This window comes from Camelina sativa, chromosome 3 (genome assembly GCF_000633955.1).
Source record: "Camelina sativa cultivar DH55 chromosome 3, Cs, whole genome shotgun sequence".
Taxonomy (NCBI): Eukaryota; Viridiplantae; Streptophyta; class Magnoliopsida; order Brassicales; family Brassicaceae; genus Camelina; species Camelina sativa.
The window spans coordinates 4,000,123-4,024,272 of record NC_025687.1 but is presented as its reverse complement, the minus strand read 5'-3'; the positions used below and the strand labels follow the sequence as shown (position 1 = coordinate 4,024,272).

At 36.4% G+C, this 24,150-nt stretch overlaps 7 protein-coding genes across 11 annotated transcripts; 3 read left to right on the top strand and 4 right to left on the bottom strand.

Moving 5' to 3' along the window:
- Window positions 3–1,036, bottom strand: LOC104767892 (60S ribosomal protein L21-1). The gene is made up of 2 exons (XM_010491861.1): window positions 767–1,036; window positions 3–260 (listed from the first exon to the last, which is right to left on the bottom strand). Exons 1-2 carry the CDS (start codon window positions 1,001–1,003, stop codon window positions 3–5), a joined length of 495 nt encoding a protein of 164 aa, XP_010490163.1. The 5' UTR covers window positions 1,004–1,036.
- Window positions 1,292–2,991, bottom strand: LOC104767883 (transmembrane emp24 domain-containing protein p24delta3). Its single transcript, XM_010491853.2, has 4 exons — window positions 2,700–2,991; window positions 1,891–2,103; window positions 1,729–1,805; window positions 1,292–1,634 (listed from the first exon to the last, which is right to left on the bottom strand). The coding sequence occupies exons 1-4, from the start codon at window positions 2,949–2,951 to the stop codon at window positions 1,490–1,492; spliced, it is 687 nt and encodes a 228-aa protein (XP_010490155.1). The 5' UTR covers window positions 2,952–2,991; the 3' UTR covers window positions 1,292–1,489.
- LOC104767873 (calcium uniporter protein 6, mitochondrial-like) lies at window positions 3,742–6,780 on the top strand. 2 transcript variants are annotated; one of them, XM_010491846.2, is made up of 3 exons: window positions 3,742–3,825; window positions 5,447–5,875; window positions 5,980–6,780. In XM_010491846.2, the coding sequence occupies exons 2-3, from the start codon at window positions 5,477–5,479 to the stop codon at window positions 6,475–6,477; spliced, it is 897 nt and encodes a 298-aa protein (XP_010490148.1). In that variant the 5' UTR covers window positions 3,742–3,825; window positions 5,447–5,476; the 3' UTR covers window positions 6,478–6,780. The 2 variants fall into 2 exon arrangements, with proteins under 2 accessions (XP_010490148.1, XP_010490143.1); XM_010491841.2 differs by lacking the exon at window positions 3,742–3,825 and having other exon boundaries at window positions 5,094–5,875.
- LOC104767858 (phytochrome A) lies at window positions 7,846–13,243 on the top strand. 4 transcript variants are annotated; one of them, XM_010491829.2, is made up of 6 exons: window positions 7,846–8,278; window positions 8,591–8,696; window positions 9,273–11,338; window positions 11,548–12,364; window positions 12,438–12,728; window positions 12,807–13,008. In XM_010491829.2, exons 3-6 carry the CDS (start codon window positions 9,280–9,282, stop codon window positions 13,006–13,008), a joined length of 3,369 nt encoding a protein of 1,122 aa, XP_010490131.1. In that variant the 5' UTR covers window positions 7,846–8,278; window positions 8,591–8,696; window positions 9,273–9,279. The 4 variants fall into 4 exon arrangements, with proteins under 4 accessions (XP_010490131.1, XP_010490138.1, XP_010490133.1 ...); XM_010491831.2 differs by lacking the exon at window positions 7,846–8,278 and adding an exon at window positions 8,315–8,415; XM_010491836.2 differs by lacking the exon at window positions 8,591–8,696.
- Window positions 13,673–14,793, bottom strand: LOC104767855 (germin-like protein subfamily 2 member 1). Its single transcript, XM_010491825.1, has 2 exons — window positions 14,506–14,793; window positions 13,673–14,408 (listed from the first exon to the last, which is right to left on the bottom strand). Exons 1-2 carry the CDS (start codon window positions 14,624–14,626, stop codon window positions 13,864–13,866), a joined length of 666 nt encoding a protein of 221 aa, XP_010490127.1. The 5' UTR covers window positions 14,627–14,793; the 3' UTR covers window positions 13,673–13,863.
- Window positions 16,396–18,399, top strand: LOC104767848 (pectin acetylesterase 1-like). Its single transcript, XM_019239585.1, has 10 exons — window positions 16,396–16,615; window positions 16,838–16,920; window positions 17,015–17,144; window positions 17,238–17,311; window positions 17,414–17,500; window positions 17,590–17,714; window positions 17,797–17,857; window positions 17,951–18,004; window positions 18,103–18,180; window positions 18,280–18,399. The coding sequence occupies exons 1-10, from the start codon at window positions 16,438–16,440 to the stop codon at window positions 18,397–18,399; spliced, it is 990 nt and encodes a 329-aa protein (XP_019095130.1). The 5' UTR covers window positions 16,396–16,437.
- Window positions 20,132–21,868, bottom strand: LOC104767840 (transcription repressor MYB6-like). Its single transcript, XM_010491813.2, has 3 exons — window positions 21,548–21,868; window positions 21,334–21,463; window positions 20,132–21,198 (listed from the first exon to the last, which is right to left on the bottom strand). Exons 1-3 carry the CDS (start codon window positions 21,678–21,680, stop codon window positions 20,367–20,369), a joined length of 1,095 nt encoding a protein of 364 aa, XP_010490115.1. The 5' UTR covers window positions 21,681–21,868; the 3' UTR covers window positions 20,132–20,366.

Below are 24,150 nucleotides of genomic sequence, written 5' to 3'. Positions count from 1 at the left end.
AACTAATAGCCTCCCTTGAGATCGTTGACGACATCGTAAGGGATTGGAGTGACAGTCTCCAAGGTCATTCCTTCGACCATGAATCCTGGTTTGGGTCCTTTAGGCTGTCTCTTGGTGCTTATTGTCTCACCATTGGCTTTGGCTGCAGCTTTGAGTTCATCGTTCTTCTTCTTCCTCAGCTTGAACTCCTCAGCACACCTTGATTGCTGCACATGCTCCACACGCACATGAATCCTCTTCCTTATGATCCTGTTGCCAATCTGAAACACCCCCATACATACATGTCAGTAAATGATATACTTAGGCTATTGCAAAATAGGTTTGTGTTATTGTCATTAGGGCAATCGTACAGCACAAAATAACATATATAGAGACAAAACTTGAGTATAGAAATGTTAGTGGGTGATTTGAAGCCAAACTACAGCAATGCGATTAGTCATGAAACCAATCAAACCAGCAGTTCAATGACCAAGAGTCTAAGTATTGAGCCAATGTAAAGATGGAAAAAGGGCCAATTCATGCCACACAAACCATGTTAAGGCTCAAGACTAAACGAAATCTAAGCTATCAAATTTCGAATCTGAAACTAAAGCTGAGTTCAATTGTAGCATAGAAAGACACATTTCACGAGCTCAATCACACATTTCAGCATAAAATAATCAGATCAACAATCTGAAATCTCACTATAAGCTCCAATCCTAATTCAACAACAAGATAAAAGTTGAAGGGACGTTAGAGAGAGAGAGAGAGAGAGAGTTCATCAGACCTGTTTGTTGACTTCGACACCGACGGCGCGTTTGGTGACGTTCCAGATGCGACCAGTACGACCATGGTAGAACTTGTGAGGCATACCCTTGTGGATCGCACCATTCACCTTAACATCGACGTAATCGCCGACCTTGAAGGTCCTTAGGTAAGTCGAGAGTGGAATGTAACCCTTCTTCCTGAACGGCCTCGCGAACAGATCCCTCGTCCTCGCCCGAACTCCATGACCTGCCGGCATTTTTCCGTCTCTTTGGTGGATGCGAAATGTGATTAGGGTTTATTTATATCTCTCCCCTCTCTTTGGAGATTAGGGTTTTTTTCTCCTTCTAAACGGGCCTGTTGGCTCATAAAGTTGGGCTTATTTGTACATACCCATTTGAATAATAACTGATCGACAAAGGTATTTATTGTGATGTTAACCCTTAAACTGTAAAACGTTTTGTGATATCACCCCAAACTAACATAAAAGTTCAAATTACACACAATTTCAATGGTTCTTGAAAAATCTATTTCATTTGGAGCTTGCTTGATGAATCTTTTATATTCAGTTTTATGAATCAGAAAGAATGAATTCATATCAGAGAGAAGCTACAGGGAAATCCCATGAACAAAATTTTACAGCGTCAGTTAAAAAAAAAAAAAAGAAGCGTGTAAACAAGAAAGAATTGGATGTTATTCTCTAAGAAGAAACTCTTTTGAAAATGAATTGAAGGATCAGTGGAATCTATATAAGCTTCTTCTTCTCAAAGTATTGCTTCAAGTAGACTACCTGTAAACCAGAGACAGCGATGCATATACCCAGCGACATTATACTGTACCAAGCCACCCGTGAGTTCGTTTTCTCACTCACTGTCCTCATCTCTGCTTCTCTGTAACAAAAAATGAACATTTTGATCCACGAAACTTTTGTCAGCAAAGAAGGCAGAAGGAGCAGTAGTAAATGCAGATGTGAAGAATTTTTACCTGTTTCTTAGGTAGATAAGATTTTCATGGATGGCTTCGACTGCACCTTCTAGTTTCCTGATCTCTAGCTCCACACCCTATGTTAACAGGCAAAAATCACAAAATGTCACAAACATAGGCATCTACTCTCTGAAACAGTAAAATCTCTGCATCACTGCTCACCTCGATCTTCTCTTTCTTAGCGATAGAGGCCCAATCCTTAGCAGCGATTCCAGTTTTCCAGTCAATGTTGATGCTAACATTTTTGTTGCCGTGACTCTTTGCATCAGCCCAGAAGCACGCCAAGTAGTTCCCTGATTCTTGGGTTGTAAATGCAAACTGGCCATGCGTTACGTTTTCCATGTGGTGCAGATTGTTGCCATATGGGGATGTCACCTGCAACCATAAACATTTTCTCAAAACTCAGAGCCAATCAACCGAGGATACCTATCCAGGACCACTACATTCCCAGATTTTTCCATATTCGATAATCTTTCAAGTTCGACTTCAAGGACAGCTCTCAATCCAATGACCACTACATTCCCAGATTTTTCCATATACGATAATCTTTCAAGTTCGACTTCAAGGACAGCTCTCAATCCAATGACACTATCTAAAACAATCCATCAAACTATATGGAACTAGCAAAAAAAAAACACTCATGATAACCAAATACCAAAAAGAGAGAGAGAGAGAGAGAGTATACTTAGTTGAGACTCTCTTCATTAATAGACGTCAAAACTTGAATGCGAATCCAAATTAAAACCGGAAACTCATCATAACAATCAAAGAAAGACATCAATCAATTTATCATCATGAGCATAATTTCCCAAAAAAGGAAACTTCGACCGATCATTAATTTCACAATCGTTCCTAATTACGTGTGATTTTAATTGAGGGAAACGACTCATGGATCAGTTGAAATTAGGGATCTCTAGTAAAAACCATTAATGCAGAGATGATCGGAACAAGAAATCGAAGAGATAGTTTACCTTGACGGAGATAGTGGGCATGACGCCATGATCCTCAGAGATGATGAGGTAATCAGCCAAAACGACGACATTGCTCTGGATTTCTTCAGATACACACTTTGTTCCGGTGGGAGGCACATCTAGCCATACAGCCTCACCGACCGGAATCATCACCGGAACCAGGAAGAAGAGAAGTAACGCCGTCGGGAAGCCAGGGATCATCTTAGCAGTCATCATCTTCATCGAGCTTTCAAACTTTCCGATCGTATTCATCGATCGTTGTGTTTCTTCTGGTGGCCAGATCTTTGCTCCAAGTCTTCTTTTTGATTTTGTTCTTGGGAAGCAGTACAGACGACTCGATTGGGCTTGAGACTCCTTAATGGGCTTAAGAATTGGGCTTAGGTGATTTGTATAGGGTCCAGTAAAGTTACTAAACACTAAACAATACATTTCAACTACTAGAGTTGCCTTCTCTAATCTCATATTGCATTTGTTTTTTCTTGAATTCTTACCTGTATATACGTGCACATTGGAGTCATAAAGGCAACGATTTGGCAGAGTCTTTTAATAGATTTGTGCAGTTCCTTTTTGTTTTTAATAGACTAATTGGCAAAATTAATAAACTGTTTCATGACTTGTTTTTATAGCCAGGCTAACTAAAGTAGTATTATTTTAACTAATCTCTGCTTAGCTACAATACAAGTCATCATGTCATTGTTAATATTTTGTTAAACTTATCATTTTACGGAAGTGTTAAACCTATCGCAAAGTCAGCTCAAAATCTAGCATTAATAATAACTCATGAAAGTCGTGTGTTACGTCATATATTTAACCAGGGACATCCTATAATGTAGTTTTATTTCTTTGAAATTGGGTTTTATATTTGCCTGATAAAAAAAAATATATATATATATATAATAAAAGGCTTTAAAAAAAAACGAATTTGGCCCTTGGGGACTTAAGGTCGTATAACGACCGTAGCTATTCTCAAGGAGATAAAAACGGCCAAACAAGGGAGAGCATTAACTTTAACTAATCTCGCTTTTTTCTTCTCAAAACAATGCAAAAACTCTCAAGCGGTGGATAGATAGTGCCTGGAATTTTTTTTTTTTTAAACAAAGAAAGAAGCTGTTGAAGTACTTTTCAGGTATGTACACACATTTATATATATGATGATTCGAATTCGAGATCCCCCGTATTGTAATGAAAAAAAAAGGTTTCTAAACAATCAAAATGTAAATTGTTACTTAGGCTTCAATTAGTGACCATATTTTAGAAAAAAAATAAGGAGGAATGTGATATTCCTTTCTATTTCACAATTTTTTACCATTTGATAGTAATAATTTTTCCTTTACATTACTCTACATTCTAAAAAAAATAAGGAACAATAGAACAAAAGTGTTCCTCCTCAAAATTGATGAGGAACAAATAGAACAGAAAAAGAACAAATATTAAAATTTGTTTTTATATTTTAAAATAAATAAAAAATAAGTTTATTAATAATATTCAATTTTCTAATATAATAATTTTCATATTTTCATAATGTATTGACAGAAAAAATAATTTTGATATGAATTTCATGTTGAACTAATCTTAAGGCTATTTGAAAACCATATATGAATAGTAAAATAAATTTAAAAGACTCATGTTTATATCGTAAATAAAAACTAAAAAATTTTAAATTATTTTTAAAATTGTATTGTAGGTTAATATTAAATATCAATATTTAATATGACATATCTAAAATTTAATTTACAATTTTTTTAAAAAAAAGAAAAATTCATTGTATATACATTAGAAGTAATATTAGTATTAATATTGAATTTGATTTATTTAATATTTACTATATTTAAAAATATATTTTAATTGTTTGGTTACCATTTACTATTTAGTTCATTTTTTTACAGATTTTTCTTTTATTTCTTAAAAATTGTTTATTCCATTTTGTATTGTTATTTTTATTTATTTTATTTTTATTTTTATAATGATTACCGGTAGAATGATTTAGTGTTGTTATTGCCGTGGCGGTGCAGAACGATTGTGATGGTTTTTATTTATTTATTTATGTTTGTGTATGCAATTTACACAAACTAAACAAGAGTTTGCTTGCGTACACTCGTGTTGGAAAATTAAACCATTCCGCGTAATATGATAAATTTGTAAGGTGTTGTTTTGTTTTTTTCTTTTTTCTTTTATAAAAAAAAACTCAGTTAAGTCAGAGACTCAGAGTTACGTGTTGTTGTGTTGTCATGTGCTAAATGAAGTAACTTGATGAATCCGTATATACTCCGTGTCAAATTCAACTCCGATGAAAAGGATTGGTCTCTCAGAACAAACAAGGCTTTGTTTGGATCATTATCTGTTTTTCTTGTCAGAATGGTTGTTGGATATAATTAAACAAAACGCCCCCACCCACTAAATTAGTACTAATTTTAATTTATCATATTGTATACTCTTATCAAGAAAATCAAAATTTGATTTGATTGAGATGTAAAAGCCATTTTTCATGCCAAGTCAACAACGGCTATTGGCTAGATAAAAAAGCAAATGGCTTCGTGCTTCTTCTCTTTTTCCTTTTTTTTTCTTCGATTTTCCTAATCTCTTTTATGGATTTTATTATAGAAGAATCTGAGATTCATAATTAAACGTGTAGTTAAAAGTCACTTTGTTTGGGAATCTAATCACACACACCTTTTCTCTTTCTTGATTCTCATATCTTTTGATCTACGAACCTAACTTTTTTTTGAACGCTTTCTCGAAAATTCTAGAGCTCAGATCTTCAGATTCGTGGGTCCATAATGTGGTCAATGGGTTTGATAAGGCGTACGGCAATGTCCAGCGCCATTAGAGCTTCATCATCACAAAGGACATGGCTTGTTCATCAGGGTGGATCAAGAAGCTGCGTCACCGTCAACACACCGTCGTCAACGAAGGAGGAAGAGAAGAAGATGGAGAATAAAGATGTAACTATAGCGGAAGCGAAGAAGCTGATGAGGCTTGTGAATGTTGAAGACATGAAGAAGAAACTTATTGGTATGGGTGATAGAGATGTCGTCTCTTACACTTCGCTTTTAGAAGCTTCTCAAGGAATGGGTATCGCTAAATCTCCTGATGAAGCTCATATCTTTGCTCGTGTTCTTGACGATGCTGGCGTTGTCTTGATCTTTCGTGATAAAGTCTTTCTTCACCCAGACAAGGTCTAACAAAAATCCATATAAAAGTGAACAAAACTTTACTCTGTTTTTGTTCTGTTCTGTTCTTGATTTGTCTAAAAATCTGGACCTTTTATTTATTTATTCAGGTGGTGGATCTGATTAGACGAGCGATGCCTTTGGATCAGAATCCAGAGGAGGATCAAATCAAAGACGAATTCAATAAGCTGAGAATCATGAAAGAAGAGATTGATGTTCTTGCCCATAGACAAGTGAGGAAGATTCTTTGGTGTGGTTTGGCTACTTCCATGGTTCAAATTGGGCTCTTTTTTAGATTAACTTTCTGGGAATTCTCATGGGATGTGATGGAACCAATCACTTTCTTCGCTACAGCCACTGGTATCATCGTGGGTTATGCTTACTTCTTGATGACGTCGAGAGATCCCACATATCAGGATTTCATGAAGAGACTGTTCTTGTCGAGGCAGAGGAAGTTGTTGAAGATTCACAAGTTTGACTGTGAGAGGTTTAAAGAACTGGAGAGGGTATGTAAAATGACATCGTCTTGTCACGCAGCTGCGTCTATAAGGAATCGTGTTGGGTTAGAACTTGATCTCGAGGATGCTTTGCAGAGTCGCAGAGACTGATTCATTAAAAAAGAACATTCCAGTTTTTTCCTTGCCTCTGGTGTGCATGGTTCCATCAAACTGAAGAAGAGATGATCAGTCTTTGCAAAAGTTACTTACAACAAAGAGTGTGTTTTCGATCATCTTTTCTGCTTCCTATATAAAATACATAAGTAACCATTGACATGTATTTGTTGTTACTGTAAACTGTAAAGATTGGCTTAACAGATTTAACTGTTCTCTTTACGTTGATTTTTTTACAGTTTTTTTTTTTTTTTGTGTGTGTGTGTCTACAAGGACTTTGTGTAAACAACCATTTCTTTACTCTTGGTACTTGCATGGTAAACAAAGAAAACACAGTAACACATGGTACCGGACAGTTGTTTTTAGAGTTCAAATTCAAATCAAATGTCTTAAAGTTCCAAACCACCAAATCAGCAAGGATTGGAGTGTTCTAGGCCATAAACACCTTTCCTACATCAGACTCGTATATGTTTTGTTTCTCAAGTGTTCTTCCTGAAATGAGATGTATAAGATATTTTGACAATCTAGAGACACGCAACATGGGCCAATGACTATGTCTAATGGATCATGGATGTATTTGGTAGGAGGACATTTGCATTATGAAGACACTTTTTTGGTCCAACATAGCTGTGTCACGAAATCTAAGCGAAGTTGCGCTGTCTGGATGAGACGTTGTCGATTCCTTTTTTGGACATGATCATCTTAGACAATCTCGAACTAAAAGAATTGCAGCAACTACTGCAAACTTAAGTGAAAAAAATGAAAGTTAATATAGGATAGAAGCAAATACCTAATAAGAAGACATGGGAGCGTGGTTTGGTGATAATTTTTAGGGAGTTTTCAGTTTCTATTTGTTATTATATATTAATGACCTTATTAAGAAAAACAAAAAAAGGTTTCCACTTTAATTAAGATCAGATTAGTTAATTTGGAAACTGATAAAAAACAAATACAACAAAAAAGGAAAGTCCAAACAATGAAGTTAATAAGAGAAGCAGATTACAAAACGCAAAAAGCCGAGAAAACGTGAAGCCCATAAGATGATCCCTTGTCGTCTTCCCCAAACACACAACTTTCCACTTCTGGTTACTGCCTTCATTAAACAACTGCCCCCCTCCCTACTCCCTCATCTTTTCTCTCTCTTTCTTTCTTGTTTTTATATTAATAATCTTTTTTACTTTTCCTCTTTATCCTTTGTATGATTCTCTTCAATCTGATTTAAAAAGTTTCAAGTTGTTCTTTTTTTTTCCCTCATTATACAGTGTTGTTAGTCACATCTGTGAAAATTAAAAAAATATCTTAACTAAAATTTCATTAAAAAAAAAACTATTTTTTTGTTTGTTTTTGATTTTTTGGAATCCCAAAAGGTACCAAGCTTTTTTTTTGTTTTTTAAGTATTTCATATCTTCCCTTACTGTTCTGATTTAGCAAGAAAAATGTTACCGGCGAAGCCGACCCTGTTCTTTGATTAGTGTGCGAGATTTGTCTTTTATCCAAATTAAGCTTTTTTTTAAAAAAAAAAAAAAGTATATTCGATTATAATATATGCAAATTGCCCATACTCTGAGACATGGGCATACGTATTTGGGTGGTCCCATTCATCGTCGTCGTCTGTGTTAGGGAGCACAAATAATAGAGAGTAGAGAGACGTAGCAGCAGACCAGAGAGAGAGAAGAGGCGGTGATCGAGGTCTAGATTTACAATAACCCATAAAGAGCTTCTCAAGAGTGTCACTAGACAAGATCTGATCATGGTTTCTTGAATCTTCTTCTTCTCTCTTCTTTCTTCTTTCTTAAAGGTAGCTACTTTCCCTTTCCCCAAGTTTCCTCCTTTCTTTATTTATTCATTTATATATATATATATATATTGAAGCTTCCTTCGATTGTTTTCTGCTTATAGAGCTTAGCAGCAACTAGTCTCACTCTTCTTACTTGTGTAAGCTCTTCTCGGGGTTGCGTTTTGTGATTAGTCCTTACTTAATTTAGTTAAAGCTATTTCTCTCTTGTCATCAATACAGTCCGTAATATATATTTTTTTTTGTTTGGTGAATAAAGATTTTTTTTTTTTAGGTCTCTTTTTGATCTGGCTTGATGTGTGTTTGGTTTTGTAGTCTGTGATCATTTATGAGAAGAAGCAACCAATTCATCGCATCCTCTTAGCTCTCTTCACTTTTACGATTGCTTTCGCTGTGGGACTTTATTAGTCCTTTCCGAAAGGTATAGCTATAGAGACACCCAAGAGTTTATATTAAGTCTACTTTATGTATTATCTCTGTTTTGGATGTTGACAGGCAGATTTTGCTCTGATCCTCGTTATTGTTAGTATTTGTCAACTTGATGGTCCCTGTTGAGTTTGAGTATCAATTACCATTTGTGTCGACATCTTGTTGATTTTGGGTTGTAGGATGACTTAAGATTGGTAGTGTTCATGGAATTTGACTCCTTAGCTATGTCCTTACACATCATAATTAATTAAGTTGGTTTAGTTGCTTTGAGAATGGTAAATCATTGAACAGTGGAATATAGCAGGATGATCCCTGCACCTCTTGTATCCTGTTTTTGGGTTTAGCTAGGCAGACTTTCTCGATGGAGTTACTCTAGTAGTACATGCCTCTTTTTGCTTTGAAAGGAACTTAGGCCTGTAGCGACAACTTTGTTTGAAATTCTTAATTGGTTCTTAGTGTTTCAAGTTTATCCTTATGCATTTTCTTGTATGATTGGTGAAGAATGCTTTTGTGTTGTCTCCTTAGCAGAGTTTTGCACTTAAATTTTGTTTTCTTGTATCTGTGTCAGGAAAAAAATGTCAGGGTCTAGGCCAAGTCAGTCCTCTGAGGGCTCTAGGCGATCAAGGCACAGCGCTAGAATCATTGCGCAGACCACTGTAGATGCGAAGCTCCATGCTGATTTTGAGGAGTCAGGCAGTTCCTTTGATTACTCAACCTCAGTTCGTGTCACTGGCCCGGTTGTGGAGAACCAGCCACCAAGGTCTGACAAGGTGACCACGACCTATCTTCATCACATACAGAAGGGAAAGCTGATTCAGCCCTTTGGTTGTTTGCTTGCCTTGGATGAGAAGACTTTCAAAGTCATTGCATACAGCGAGAATGCTCCCGAGTTGTTGACAATGACCAGTCATGCAGTTCCTAGTGTTGGCGAGCACCCTGTTCTAGGCATTGGGACAGATATAAGGAGTCTTTTCACAGCTCCTAGTGCCTCTGCATTGCAGAAAGCTCTTGGATTTGGAGATGTATCCTTGTTGAATCCCATTCTTGTGCACTGCAAGACTTCTGCAAAACCCTTTTATGCGATTGTCCACAGGGTTACAGGGAGCATCATTGTCGACTTTGAACCGGTAAAGCCTTATGAAGTTCCCATGACAGCTGCTGGTGCCTTACAATCATATAAGCTCGCTGCCAAAGCAATCACTAGGCTGCAATCTTTGCCCAGTGGAAGCATGGAAAGGCTTTGTGATACAATGGCACAGGAGGTTTTTGAACTCACGGGGTATGACAGGGTGATGGCTTATAAGTTTCATGAAGATGATCACGGTGAGGTTGTCTCCGAGGTTACAAAACCTGGGCTAGAGCCTTATCTTGGTCTGCATTATCCAGCCACTGACATCCCTCAGGCAGCCCGTTTTCTGTTTATGAAGAACAAGGTCCGGATGATCGTTGATTGCAATGCAAAACATGCTAGGGTGCTTCAAGATGAAAAGCTTTCCTTTGATCTTACCTTGTGTGGCTCTACCCTCAGAGCACCGCACAGCTGCCATTTGCAGTACATGGCCAACATGGATTCAATTGCATCTCTGGTTATGGCGGTTGTAGTTAATGAAGAAGATGGAGAAGGGGATGCTCCTGATTCTACCGCACAGCCTCAGAAGAGAAAGAGATTATGGGGTTTAGTGGTTTGTCATAATACGACTCCAAGGTTTGTTCCATTTCCTCTCAGGTATGCATGTGAGTTTCTAGCTCAAGTGTTTGCCATACACGTCAATAAGGAGGTGGAACTGGAGAACCAGATTGTGGAGAAGAACATTTTGCGCACACAGACACTCTTGTGTGATATGTTGATGCGTGATGCTCCACTGGGTATTGTGTCGCAGAGCCCCAACATAATGGACCTTGTAAAATGTGATGGAGCAGCACTCTTGTATAAAGACAAGGTATGGAAACTGGGAACAACTCCAAGTGAGTTCCATCTGCAGGAGATAGCTTCATGGTTGTGTGAATACCACACGGATTCAACAGGTTTGAGCACTGATAGTTTGCATGACGCTGGGTTTCCAAGGGCTCTGTCTCTTGGGGACTCGGTATGTGGAATGGCGGCTGTAAGGATATCATCGAAAGACATGATTTTCTGGTTCCGTTCTCATACCGCTGGTGAAGTGAGATGGGGAGGTGCCAAGCATGATCCAGATGATAGGGATGATGCAAGGAGAATGCACCCGAGGTCATCGTTCAAGGCTTTCCTTGAAGTGGTCAAGACAAGGAGTTTACCTTGGAAGGACTATGAGATGGATGCAATACACTCCTTGCAGCTTATTCTGAGGAATGCTTTCAAGGATGGTGAGACTACTGATGTGAATACAAAGGTCATTCACTCTAAGCTAAATGATCTCAAAATTGATGGTATACAAGAACTAGAAGCTGTGACCAGTGAGATGGTTCGTTTAATTGAGACTGCTACGGTGCCAATATTGGCGGTTGATTCTGATGGATTGGTTAATGGCTGGAACACGAAAATTGCTGAGCTGACTGGTCTTTCGGTTGATGAAGCAATTGGGAAGCATCTCCTCATACTTGTTGAAGATTCTTCGGTGGAAATCGTTAAAAGGATGCTAGAGAATGCATTAGAAGGTAAACTCTCTTCCAAAGTTATGCTGAGTTGCTAAGAATCTTCCAACTAGATTGCACTTTTCAAGTTTCAATTGAGAATCATGGTCGAAGAGACTTGGTGCAATGTGTTGTTTCTGATTCTGAATGATGAATCATGTATGTTGGTTTCCCTTTTTTCTCTCTAAAAAAATGAAGCTGAGTCTATAAACTTCACTTGCTTATCTATGCAGGAACCGAGGAGCAGAATGTCCAATTTGAAATCAAGACACAACTGACCAGAGCTGATGCTGGTCCAATAAGTTTAGTTGTAAATGCATGTGCAAGTAGAGATCTCCATGAAAACGTGGTAGGGGTGTGTTTTGTAGCCCATGATCTTACTGGCCAGAAGACTGTGATGGACAAGTTTACTCGGATTGAAGGTGATTACAAGGCGATTATCCAAAATCCAAACCCGCTGATCCCGCCCATATTTGGCACCGATGAGTTTGGATGGTGCACAGAGTGGAATCCAGCAATGTCAAAGTTAACCGGTTTGAAGCGAGAGGAAGTGATAGACAAGATGCTCTTAGGAGAAGTCTTTGGGACGCAGAAGTCATGTTGTCGTCTAAAGAATCAAGAAGCTTTTGTAAACCTTGGGATTGTGCTGAACAACGCTGTGACCAGTCAAGATCCAGAGAAAGTGTCGTTTGCTTTCTTTACAAGAGGTGGCAAGTATGTAGAGTGTCTGTTGTGTGTGAGTAAGAAACTGGACAGGGAAGGTGTAGTGACAGGTGTCTTCTGTTTCCTGCAACTTGCCAGCCATGAGCTGCAGCAAGCGCTCCATGTTCAGCGTCTAGCTGAGAGAACCGCAGTGAAGAGACTAAAGGCTCTAGCATACATCAAAAGACAGATCCGGAATCCGCTATCTGGGATTATGTTTACAAGGAAAATGATAGAGGGCACTGAATTAGGACCAGAGCAGAGACAGATTTTGCAAACTAGCGCGTTATGTCAGAAGCAACTAAGCAAGATCCTTGATGATTCGGATCTTGAAAGCATTATTGAAGGGTATGCAAGAATCAAAGTTTCTTATCTTTTAAAAAGTTAACCTGCTTTCTTATGTTGAGATTTGACTGCGCAGGTGTTTGGATCTGGAAATGAAAGAGTTCAGCTTAAACGAAGTGTTGACTGCTTCCACAAGTCAAGTGATGATGAAGAGTAACGGAAAGAGTGTTCGAATAACAAATGAGACCGGAGAAGAAGTAATGTCTGATACTTTGTATGGAGACAGTATTAGGCTTCAACAAGTCTTGGCAGATTTCATGCTGATGTCTGTTAACTTTACACCATCCGGAGGTCAGCTAACTGTTACAGCTTCCTTGAGGAAGGATCAGTTTGGGCGTTCTGTGCATCTTGCTTATTTAGAGATCAGGTAAAATATTCTTAATCAGAATGCACACTATGATGTTGGAGAAAATGTGCATTGAGGATATTGGGTTGATGAAAACAGGTTAACGCATACGGGAGCAGGGATACCCGAGTTTTTACTAAACCAAATGTTTGGGACTGAGGAAGATGTGTCAGAAGAAGGTTTGAGTTTGATGGTTAGCCGGAAACTGGTGAAGCTGATGAATGGAGATGTTCAGTACTTGAGACAAGCTGAGAAATCAAGTTTCATTATCTCTGCAGAACTCGCTGCAGCAAACAAGTAGTCCCCAAAAGAGAAGGGGTCAATAGTCACTGGATTTTCTTTGTTTGTTCCTTTCTTTCTCGCTTTTTGTTTTCGGTTTCAAATTTCAATAACGATGATATATCCATCCATTTACATCTTCTGTGAACTCTTCTCTGAAGCTGTAATATATGTATGCATATCTATCTCCTCTCGAATGTTTTGGTTTCATGATGTATCATTCAAAAGCTGATGTATGAGGGAAATAAGTTCAGTCACGGTCTCAAAACAAATACTCTTAGTCTGACAATCTCCTCCTTATAAAGTTCCATTCAGATCTTACCAAATTTTAAAGTTACAAGAAGCCAGAGTTTAGAGGTAATGTATAATCCTTGACCATTTTGCAAGAGTTCTTGGTTGAAAATTAGCTTTAGCTTAACTCCATGAAGAAGAGTTCAGACTTCTAAACTTCTACAGAGATCTAATTAGCTGGCCATATGGAGTACACTTAGTTTTGAATTAAGAAGCACATGGGGAAGTATGATCTTATTATTTATTTAATCAGTTTTATATTAAGCCCATACGTAAGAGTCTCTCAAGTTGATTATTTTATCTCAAGGTAGCTTACCTGTTTTCATATCTCTATTTGAAAGCTTCTAGAGTAGATCAACCTCGACTTCTTACCTGTTTTTAGTCAACTTTAGAACAAAACTAAACAAAATTGGATTATACAGAAGATAACAATGATACATGAGACAATGGAGCTCAAAATGCACAGTGAAAGATCATCAGTTATTGTTTCTTATTACATAAGACAAATCAAAGGAGAAAAAAAAAGATCTTTCCTTTATCAAACAGAACCGGAAGAAAAAATAAACTGTAATGAATACAAAAGAGATCATTTCTTGGGTTGGAACTTGGATTTGATGTGTTTGACAGTTCCAGAAGATGTCTGGAAGGCTTGAGCCAAGATGTTGTCAGGAACAGGGGGAGTGGAACCAAACAAAGTAGCACCAAGAGACTGAGTTCCAGGAAGCTGACTATTGAAAGCTGAAAGAACAGAGGCAGGAACACGACCATTGTTCTTCTGGAAATGAACAAGTCCTTTAGGGAAAGCAAAGACATCTCCTTTCTTGATAGATTGAGAGATGAGCTTATTGGCAGTAGTGAGGAACCCAACGTCGAGTTCTCCTTCGAGGACAAACACGACTTCAGTGGCACGTGGGTGGGTGTGAGGTGGGTTTAAACCACCAGGTGCGTAGTCAATACGAGCGAGAGAGACACCAAGTGTGTTGAGTCCAGGGATTGTCATAACGTTAGCTCCAGTGACCAAGGCCCCGAATGTGTTGTTTGTGAGACCTGGATTAGCTATTCCTTGTGAGAAGAAATCAGCTGATGTTACTGCAGCTGCGTCTTTACAAGGAAAGCCATTGATCTTGATTCCTGCAAACAGAGAATAAAAATTGAAGCTTTAACTTTTTAGGTAAGTGGAACAGAGAACAAAACAGAGATTTTTTTATATATTAAAGAATATATATACCGGAGGAGAGATCAGCGACGCAGAGATCTTGGAGGTTGTCCGGATCTGCGGAAGCGGAGATGAAGACGGTGAGACCGATGAGGAGGAGGAGGAGAGTTTGAGTTGGTGAAGAAGAACCCATTGCTTGGTAAAAGAGGTGTTGGTGGTGGTGGGGCTGTAACAACAAGTTGAGAATTATTGTTTATAAAGGAAGAGGAAAAGAGAATTGAAGAGAGTATGACTTTTCTCGCTGAGAAGACAAAGCAAGCAACATGCCACTCTTCACTTTCTCCTTCTCCTCTGTCAAAAAAAAAATCTATATATACACAAACGTCAAAGGTCAACGTATACTAAACGGGTGGATCAGGGGGCTTCACATTAGTTTTGGTATTACACGGCACGCCTAATATTAATGCGTTTATAAAAAAATTTGAATTATTATTACCTAATATGTAATAAAATAATGTGTATCAGGTAATAACTGTTTGTCTTAATCTGTCTATTATATTTAAAGCTAATTTACAAAAGTGTGCTTCGATTTTGTTTGGCTTTTCAAACTTGTATAGCATCCTATTTTGATCATCGTGGCGTGGTGGGAGGAGTATCATATCATATTAAACACACGCTCGTGCCTCACCGTTTCTCTGCAACGACCGTGTTTAATTTTAAAGGGGTTAATTTCTTTTCACGAGCGTTGTGAAGCGCGTGAGAGAAGCTAGGAGTCGTCTTTAATGGGTTGGGTTAGGTGTATCGATAATTTTTTTAGTTTGGGCTTTGGTGTTTAAAACCCTCATCTAAGATGACGCGTTATGCATTGAAGAGAGGCCACATCAAAATCGTTTCTTTCTTTTTTTTATTTGGTCGTTGGCGCTACACGGTGGCGTTTTTTTATTTCGGGAGCCAAACTTGAATTTCTAGATAGAAAATAATTTTATTTTTTAATACTAACATGAGAAAAGATTTAAGTAGAATTGGTTGCATTTTATTAGCGAAAAGATTGTTTAAAGTTTTTCTCCAGATTTTTTTTTGCGACCAAAATAGAAAAGGTTGATTGTTGAAAAACTCAAAATAGAAAGAAAGAGAAAGGTTGATTTGAAATTTCGCTTAAAAATCAGTCCCAACAATGATTTAATGACCCAACGAAATAGAAAAAAAAAATGATTTGAGACAATTATTTTACATTTGTTTTCTTTTATATATATTGTATTCATCTTCAAAAAAATTGGCAAGGAAATCTAATTTTCGATTATTTGATCAAATAAAGTATTTGGGTACATACATATATATTTTCAACGCCGATTGAAAGCTTAATCACAATTACTGAAGACATTTTTCACTAATTTTTTGCATTAAATCTTTGTCTCGTAGCTTCTGAACTCTTTCAAGCATCTGAAAATTCTTTTTCACTTTTCAAGGCCATTTTGTTTATTTGTATTATCTTCATTTTTCAAAATGTTTGAATATTCCTATGACTTTCTGTTCTGTTGATATTTGTGAAAAGAAATATGGAAATATCTAATGAAATCTAATATGTCTGAATATTAAAGGAATAATGGTGTAAATTTTACAAAGAGATTATAATAAAATAATAGTTAATAAACCCTAATGATCAAATGAGGTCCACAAACTGTGGTGTCAATCAAGAAGGAGGTTTTGGTTATACATATCAAGCTTAGATTTATTCAATCTGTCAGTCATATCCTTTAGTATCTGAATGGCAAGATTATGATTCACGAAATCTAATTAATGAAACAAAATATACTAATAAAATCTCTCCATTGACTGGTAGTTTAATTCAAATTATCTTCTCACATTCTGGTCTTCATTGTAATTTTGTTTCCATAACAAAAACCTGTTTATATAAAAGACCAGGTTCGATGCTTTCTTCTCAGCTTGTAACACTGACCACTTTCATGCGTATTCATTTCGTTCAAATTCATTGAGAGGAAAACAATGAAAACGTTTTTGGGGGGTTGGAGTCTCGCAGGATTACTCATTCTCTTCAACATTCTTGCAAATGGGGAAACGGGTTTTGATGAAATAGGAATGTTAAACGATTTCAATGGAACAAATGCTAATGTTCTGATGGTAGGACTCACTCTTGTCCAAGCCGATGCTGCTAAAGGAGCGGGTAACTATATATCTTATTCCCATTCATTTCAATTGAGATTTAGATGTCGAATGTTTAAATTGAACAGTTTTCGAATGCTTAAACTGAACCGTTGATTTTTTTTTGTAATATATTTAGGAAAAAATATAACATGCAAACCCAAATTATATAGTATATATACATCATTATAAAGTTCTTGATTGACATTATCATGAGACAAGGATACATTATTATTTATGGCAGTGTGTCTGGATGGGTCAGTGCCTGGATATCATTTGTATCGAGGTTATGGTTCAGGAGCAAACAATTGGATCATTCAGTTACAGGTTCTTACTTAAGATATAGGCTAGCTCTTTTGGACTTTTTGTATAGAGTTACGTATACCCATAATCGTAAATAAGGGTATAATTTGGTTGAAAGGGAGGTGCGTGGTGTACCAGCATAAAAGATTGTCAGAACCGTAAGCATAGTGGTTATGGATCGTCTACCTTAATGGAGAAAGAGTTGGCGTTTACAGGGATACTAAGCAACAAAGCCGCTGAGAATCCAGGTTTTTCTCAAGATCGATCCATTGTATAACAAAAATGTAATATATGTTGGTGAAATCGTTAATGAGTATTTTTGTTACAAATCAATGTTGCAGATTTCTACAACTGGAACAAAGTAAAAGTCCGGTATTGTGATGGCGCATCCTTTGGCGGTGATAGCGAAAACAAGGTTAGCCAATTAAGTTTTTTATAAATATATATATATATATATACATGATCTTGATATATTTCACTAATATCTTTAGATTCCTATGGTTTTGCTTACAATTAGGCGGCGCAACTTCAGTTTAGAGGAAAGCGTATATTTTTAGCTGTCATGGAAGATTTGATGGCGAAGGGAATGCGACAGGCAAAACAGGTATATTTATATATTTCATATTTTACAATTATCACTATGTTTTTAACCCTAAGTTGTGTTAACAAATATGTATTTATACTACGTTTAAGGCTCTGCTCAACGGATGTTCTGCTGGCGGTCTTGCAGCTATTTTACGATGCGATGATTTCAATGACTTGTTTCCTCCTACCACCAAAGTAAAATGCATGAGCGATGCTGGTTTCTTCCTCGATGCGTGAGTATAGTATTTTTGTTTTTCATGAAATTTAGTATATGGATTGGTTGTGTGACTGATTATGTCTTGTTTGTAACTCAAGCGTTGATGTATCTGGAGGTCATTCTATAAGGCGTATGTATTCTGGTGTTGTAAACACCCAGGTACGAGTATAACGTTACGATGTCTTGATGATGATGATATATGTAGAGAGATCGTTGAACGCTAATCCAAAATTGTTACATTTTAACTTCTAGGGTTTGCAAAACACGCTTCCTCGCACCTGCACAAGCCATATCAGTCCAAGTTTGGTAAAGTCATTGCTGAGCTTATAAATATTGTGTTTGTGTTAATTATAATGATGCTATATGGTTCCTCATTTACGTAACCTACTTGCAATATCCCTCAGTGTTTCTTCCCTCAATACATAATCAACCAAGTCAAGACCCCGTTGTTTATTCTCAACTCCGGTGTTGATGCGTGGCAGGTTATTTATAACTCTATACATCTCTATCTTTGGATTCTTGTATATGATGGAAAATGGGAGTTTAATTTGCTTGTCTTGAACTATCTTGTTTCTTTGTAGATTGGAAATAGCTTAGCTCCACCATCTGCTGATCCGAGTGGCAGTTGGCATAACTGTAGCTTTAGCTTCAGGTGCACTCCCTCTCAGAAGAAATTCTTGGAAGGTAAGAATGATAGATAAGTTTTCATGAAACCTACCACTCTTTGATCATGATTCTCATATTTTTTCGATCACACACTGCTTTGATTTGAAAGCAAAAGTACAAAAATAATGCTTGTACCTTGTTGTTGGAAAAAACGAAAACAGGGGATTGCTGTAGCAGTTGGAGACTGGTATTTCGAAAGAAAAGCTCGATCGTAGAGTATGATTATCCTCGAGACATTATCAAAAATCGTCATTATGAAATGTTTGTTTTATTTCACCCACATCAACTAAAATTGACGTTTTAATACAAAGGCAGAGAAGGAATATTATATACATGTAGTTGTTGTATCATTGTCCTTATCAATCCATATAGTCATAAGACGTCCAAGGTTTTTTTTTCTCTATTTCTTTACGCACAAGAGATCTCCCAAGTTTCACTATCGAAAATGAAAGAATGGTATTTGTCTAATAATATCAGCATATCGTGACTAGTGGCCAACATATTTTCAGAATTTCCGAACGTCGTTGTATATAACATACTCGTAAGTCGTAACTCGACCGACGTCAACTATATAGATATTAAGTGAACAAATCATACGAGATTAAAAAAAAAAGGCAAGCAAAGATTCCACGACATTCTCTTTTTTTTTTTTTTTTTTTTTCCCCCCNTTCTTTACTCACAAGTATATCTTTATTTAATCACTAATAATTAACAAACCGCGACAAGTGTTTCTGTTAATCATCATCCTTACATAACATACGCCAATCAAAGGCTAACACAATGATTGGTTATTTGGTTTAATGTAGCACCAATTATTCGTTTCACATGCACTCTCGCGTTCCACTAAACCTTTATTATAACGGAAATGCATATTTCATGATATCTTTTAAATCTTCACCCAGCCGATTAAACTTTCTGGCATATATATACATGTAACATGTTTAATCTTTTATTTGAGCAAATTGATTTATTTTTATTTTTTTCTGCCAAATTCTAAATATTTTTCTTCCTGACATTTTAACGTTGAAATTAGACTAACTTTAAAGTCAAACAAACATTTCAGCACTATTTTACTTACCGGTCGAGTTATTGCGTTAGGTTATTTCTAAAAGTAAAAAAGTGTTTGTTTTGGATTGGAAAATTAAAAGATAGTGTTATAAAGTAATTTAATTGACTTAAGGATAATAAAATTTGAAAACCATCCCATCACTTCCTACATGTTTATTAATTAAGGTCAAATCCGCGAGCTATTCCGAATTTTCCACGGCGAAAGAATATTCCGACGCCGGCCAAAACATAAGTTTCTGGTCAATGGGGACAATTCCAATTCTCTGACAAGACTCTTGTTAAAAGCACAGACAGACAAGAAGACTAAACATATCGACACAGTGAAAGTAATAATAATTGAATTCAGAAAACTTTACGTAAATCATTTTCCTAAATACGTATTTTAAACTTGGGTCCTTTTAGAAGAAAAAAAAGGTGTACCCCTTCTTCTCATATATTAGTTGAGCTAATATCCCACTTGAGTTTTATTTATCATATTTTTGTTTTTTTTAATTTTATGTTTTCTTTTGTCGTTTAATTCATTACAGGTCTGAAAAATGATGAAGGATGTGACTATGGATCACAATTCGTTCACGGAAACAGACAGAAGCAGATTTATTTACGTTCATCATTGTTCTTCAACGGATTAATGGCAAACACAGACCTCTCTGATGAATCATCAAAAATACTTACTACACATAAATCTTTATAACAAAACAAAACAAAAAAGTATATAGTATGATATTGAAAGGTTTGCAAAAGAAAGAAGAATATTTGACGTAAAGAACACACTTCAAAAATAAACATAAAAATAAAGACAGCTCGCTTTTTTTTTTTTTTAACCCATGAAATATACAGAACACTTCAATCCACTGTACGTATTGTATGTATATTGTATATCTTTTTGTTCTTCTACATCTGTTAGAATTAAGAAAGAAAAAAAGAGAAAAAAAAGCTAAAGGGACTGACCAAAAGAGACGGCCATTCTCTGAAGATCCTTGGAGAACACGTCACTAGCTTCAGTTGTGCCCAAGTTCTCGTTTTGGCTTTGGCTCCAAGGATCTGCCATGTTCGAAACATTGGCTAAGTAATCTGTCTCAGATTTAATGTAGATTGGTTGAGAGCTTTGGCTCTGTACAGTGCTCCCGATGAAGAACGGTGTGTTCAAATACTCTGACCATTTTATTTCTTCGAAGTTGTGATTTTGTTTGACTTGTGAAGAAGAAGAGTTTGGGATTGACCATGAGAATCCGCCATTGTCGAAGAAGTTTGAGGTGTTGTTGTTTGTCTGAAACTCCCAATTTGATGCAGCCAATTTCACATGTTCTCCTCCGGAGACAGGACTCGAACTATTGTCTTGGGGAAGACTAATTGATGGCTTTACGCATACCGGCGTCTGAAAGACAGAACCAACCATGTTTCCGGAGCTAAACTGCGGCGGAATCATAGAGCAGAGTGAAGGATCAGTTGTAACAGAGAGGCCGAGATTGGAGTTGAAGTTAAGCTTCTGAAAACCGAAGAAGTCGGAGAAATCAGATGGCCTTTCGAGGAAGAAGTCTTGATTAGTCGCAGAGGAGGAACTAGGAGACTTGTTGTCGTTACCGCTTCTTTTGTTGTTGCTTGTTGTTGGTTTGTCTTGGTCGCTAAAGCTCTCAACTTCGGAGATGGGTTTGTGTGTGTTTGGGTCAATACCTCTCTGTTTTAGTTTCTTCTTGATGCTTGAGTTCCATAGATTCTTGATCTCGTTGTCGGTTCTACCCGGAAGCCTTGACGCAATTTGTGACCATCTGATTAAAAAACAGAGCAGAGCCAAAAACAGAGGAGACTTAAGACGTTGTTAAAACAGAGGAGACTTATCGTTAAGACATAAACATGATCCTCTGTTTTCTCTGACAGCATTATCGTTGGTAAGTAATTGTTACCTGTTTCCTAGGACAGCGTGAAGTTCGACGATGAGATTCTCTTCCTCTGGAGAAAAAGCTCCTCTCTTTAAATCAGGTCTCAAGTAATTGATCCATCTTAGTCTACAACTCTTACCGCATCTCTGTAAACCTGTGTAGTAGACTCAATTTTTTCTCATTACAAAAAGCAGCTTTCTAATAGTATATTATGGGAATTAAGGAAGAAAATGTTTACCAGCGAGTTTAGGAACAGAGCTCCAGCAGCCATGGCCGTGATTAGTGATGTGATTGAGAAGCTTCTCGTCTTCTTCAGGAGACCAAAGCCCTTTTCTCAGCTTTTGTTTGTAACAACAAGAATGTCTCCCCATTTAGTTATCGAAGCTGCAATGCTGTGCAAAGGAAAAAGAGAAGAAAGCTCTCTTGTTTCTTTACAAGTATGGAAAGAGAAAAGAGTTTTTGAGCAGAGAGAATGTATAAGAAAACTTTTCAAGGCTAAATGGAATCTAAAAGAAATAAAAGGAAGAGAAAATGAAGTAACAGATCTGCAGAGAGAGAGGGAGATAGACTATTAATAGAACTAAGAAAAGTCATTTTCTTCATAGGGTTTGTTGAATTTCATGCCCTCTTTTTACTATTTTCCCTTTCTAAAAGTTAAAAAACAAAAATTTGAGAGAAAAAAGTGATGTAGTTTTTTAAGCTTTGTAGAAGAAATCTGATTGGTCCACGTCGGAATGGCTAGCACCAATGGTAAGAAAGTTAAGGTTTAAGAAATGGAGTTCATGTAGTTTTGACCTTTACATCACTCTAATCATCACACATCCGTCATCTCTAAATGGACCCATTATGATCATACGTTCAAATGCAGCGATTAAAGTATGATGATAGACATATATTAATTTCAATCTAATCAATCGCCGAAAACTATTTCTTTTTTTTTAGAGTTAAAAGTTGTGATCAGTGCGAGTCTTACTAAGTAGTGGAGACATGCTCATTCATGTTCAGCCTGTCCTAGAAAATGTTACGAACCACTCCACGCAGGACGCAGCTAAAACCGGCGTGGCCTTAGTAACTTTTTCTTGAATTTTGTTTTTTTCGGAGATTTTCCATGTAAGTCACACGTTATCCCAATAACTAAGATCAAATAATAGCATAGCAAAAACGAAAAAAAAAAAAAGAAAAAAAAAAGAGATGTTACGTAATAGGTCAATGTGTGTTCAATAAACGTCATGCGTTTATGGAAAACTATTTACAATAATATCAAATGGCGGAATATGACTAAGAAATTTCATAACTATCGAAACACATGCATTGACCTATTATACGTAACATCTTTTCTACTTGAATATATGTTACCAAGTGCATCGTCATGCTAATGTTTGCGATGTGTGACTTAGTGAAAATGAGTAGAAAACATGAGGAAGAAAAAAATGGCGATTATAATTAAGACCAAAATATTATCACTCACTATAACCAATTTTTGTTTAACTAGAGGGGTCAAACTGCTTATACAAAAATTCTTTATAGTGAGAAAGGAAGAATTAAAATAAGATAATAGATGGTGTGTAGATAAGAATGAGGACAAAGATGAGTTGTTTGTTGTCTTCATGAAAGATTACTGTAATGAATTAAAAGCAATTGCTAAATGAGGACTAAATATTTGTGAAGATGAACGCATCAGTTTAAAGGAAATAATGGGAAAGGTTCATAACCAGCAAGAAATTGTCATCATTGGTTAATATTTCCATAAATGATTAAATGGAATTCAATGGCTACATAACGGAATTTAGAAATTTTGCTTTAAAAATATGGTTACTTTTACAGATGAATGAGAATAATTAAGTGTCTCTTTTGTTTGCTTTATACGTTTTTAATTTGAAATTGACTCACTCCTCTTTGTCATTTTTCTCCCGTTTTTTTTGCCCTTAAAAACGATTCATAATAGAGAGGGTATTTTCTTTGTCCATTCACTTAAAACTTTCCCTCAAATATTCACATGTTGAGTTTTGTAGCTTTCTTACGTTATCTAGAGACGGCCTCTCGTTAGACTCTTACCATTTTATCCATTTGTATATTGGGACCCAATGTTTATAAATATCGTGGGGGAAAAAAGAGCTACACGTATATGAATAAAATTTGCTTATCTTTTTCTTTCATAATGTAAAAAACTTCACTATTATTAAGCTTTTACTTTACAAAAAGAAGTCTGTTTTAATAGAAATTGTTTTTCAACTATTGCAAGAGAAAAAAAAAAAAAAGAGGACGCTTTGAGGAGAATGCTTGTAGGCATGGGCCTTTGATGACTGTGTTCATTTGTGACTTCATTAAGATGTTGAAGCATGGTGGCTATAAGTGGCCGAACCCAAGTCATACTGTATTTCGGGAATTCGGGAATCATTTTTTTAACAAGTCGAATGAAACCCCTATAACTTACTTATTTCTGATTCCAACCAATGGCTTTATCTTGTACCTGTCCTGAGTATTAAGAAGCCGTTAACGAGAGAATATCTTGTTCAATGCCATTGTTCATGCTGCGGAACCCAAAAGTTAAGAAAACTCGCTCAATAATGTCGCTTCTTATAATAATACACAAAACCGACATGAAATGTCTCATTATCGAACACAATAAAATAAAAGGACTAACTAGTTGATTTTATTGTATAATATCTCCAACCAAAGCTGTCAAAAGATACTTCGAATTATATAATTCACCAAATGATTATTTACGAGAAGCGCGCGAATAATATATGGAAAAGACTTTGCAATTTCTTTTTTTTTTTTTTTTTTTTTTTAAAGACTTTGCAATTTCAGCGAGTTTCTTTTTAATCATACTCAATAAAC

Coding starts and splice junctions, on each gene's coding strand:
- LOC104767892 (XM_010491861.1), bottom strand. CDS start 1,003: ATGCCGGCAGGTCATGGAGTTCGGGCGAGGACGAGGGATCTGTTCGCG. Junction 261..766: donor GTGTCGAAGTCAACAAACAG/GTCTGATGAACT, acceptor GGGGTGTTTCAG/ATTGGCAACAGGATCATAAG.
- LOC104767883 (XM_010491853.2), bottom strand. CDS start 2,951: ATGAATACGATCGGAAAGTTTGAAAGCTCGATGAAGATGATGACTGCT. Junction 2,104..2,699: donor TGCCCACTATCTCCGTCAAG/GTAAACTATCTC, acceptor TTATGGTTGCAG/GTGACATCCCCATATGGCAA. Junction 1,635..1,728: donor CTTATCTACCTAAGAAACAG/GTAAAAATTCTT, acceptor TTTTTGTTACAG/AGAAGCAGAGATGAGGACAG.
- LOC104767873 (XM_010491846.2), top strand. CDS start 5,477: ATGTGGTCAATGGGTTTGATAAGGCGTACGGCAATGTCCAGCGCCATT. Junction 5,876..5,979: donor TCTTTCTTCACCCAGACAAG/GTCTAACAAAAA, acceptor TTATTTATTCAG/GTGGTGGATCTGATTAGACG.
- LOC104767858 (XM_019243368.1), top strand. CDS start 9,280: ATGTCAGGGTCTAGGCCAAGTCAGTCCTCTGAGGGCTCTAGGCGATCA. Junction 11,339..11,547: donor GCTAGAGAATGCATTAGAAG/GTAAACTCTCTT, acceptor TTATCTATGCAG/GAACCGAGGAGCAGAATGTC. Junction 12,729..12,806: donor CTTGCTTATTTAGAGATCAG/GTAAAATATTCT, acceptor TGATGAAAACAG/GTTAACGCATACGGGAGCAG.
- LOC104767855 (XM_010491825.1), bottom strand. CDS start 14,626: ATGGGTTCTTCTTCACCAACTCAAACTCTCCTCCTCCTCCTCATCGGT. Junction 14,409..14,505: donor CGTCGCTGATCTCTCCTCCG/GTATATATATTC, acceptor CTCTGTTTGCAG/GAATCAAGATCAATGGCTTT.
- LOC104767848 (XM_019239585.1), top strand. CDS start 16,438: ATGAAAACGTTTTTGGGGGGTTGGAGTCTCGCAGGATTACTCATTCTC. Junction 16,921..17,014: donor ATTGGATCATTCAGTTACAG/GTTCTTACTTAA, acceptor TTTGGTTGAAAG/GGAGGTGCGTGGTGTACCAG. Junction 17,312..17,413: donor GCGGTGATAGCGAAAACAAG/GTTAGCCAATTA, acceptor GCTTACAATTAG/GCGGCGCAACTTCAGTTTAG.
- LOC104767840 (XM_010491813.2), bottom strand. CDS start 21,680: ATGGGGAGACATTCTTGTTGTTACAAACAAAAGCTGAGAAAAGGGCTT. Junction 21,464..21,547: donor CTCTGTTCCTAAACTCGCTG/GTAAACATTTTC, acceptor TCTACTACACAG/GTTTACAGAGATGCGGTAAG. Junction 21,199..21,333: donor CACGCTGTCCTAGGAAACAG/GTAACAATTACT, acceptor TTTTTTAATCAG/ATGGTCACAAATTGCGTCAA.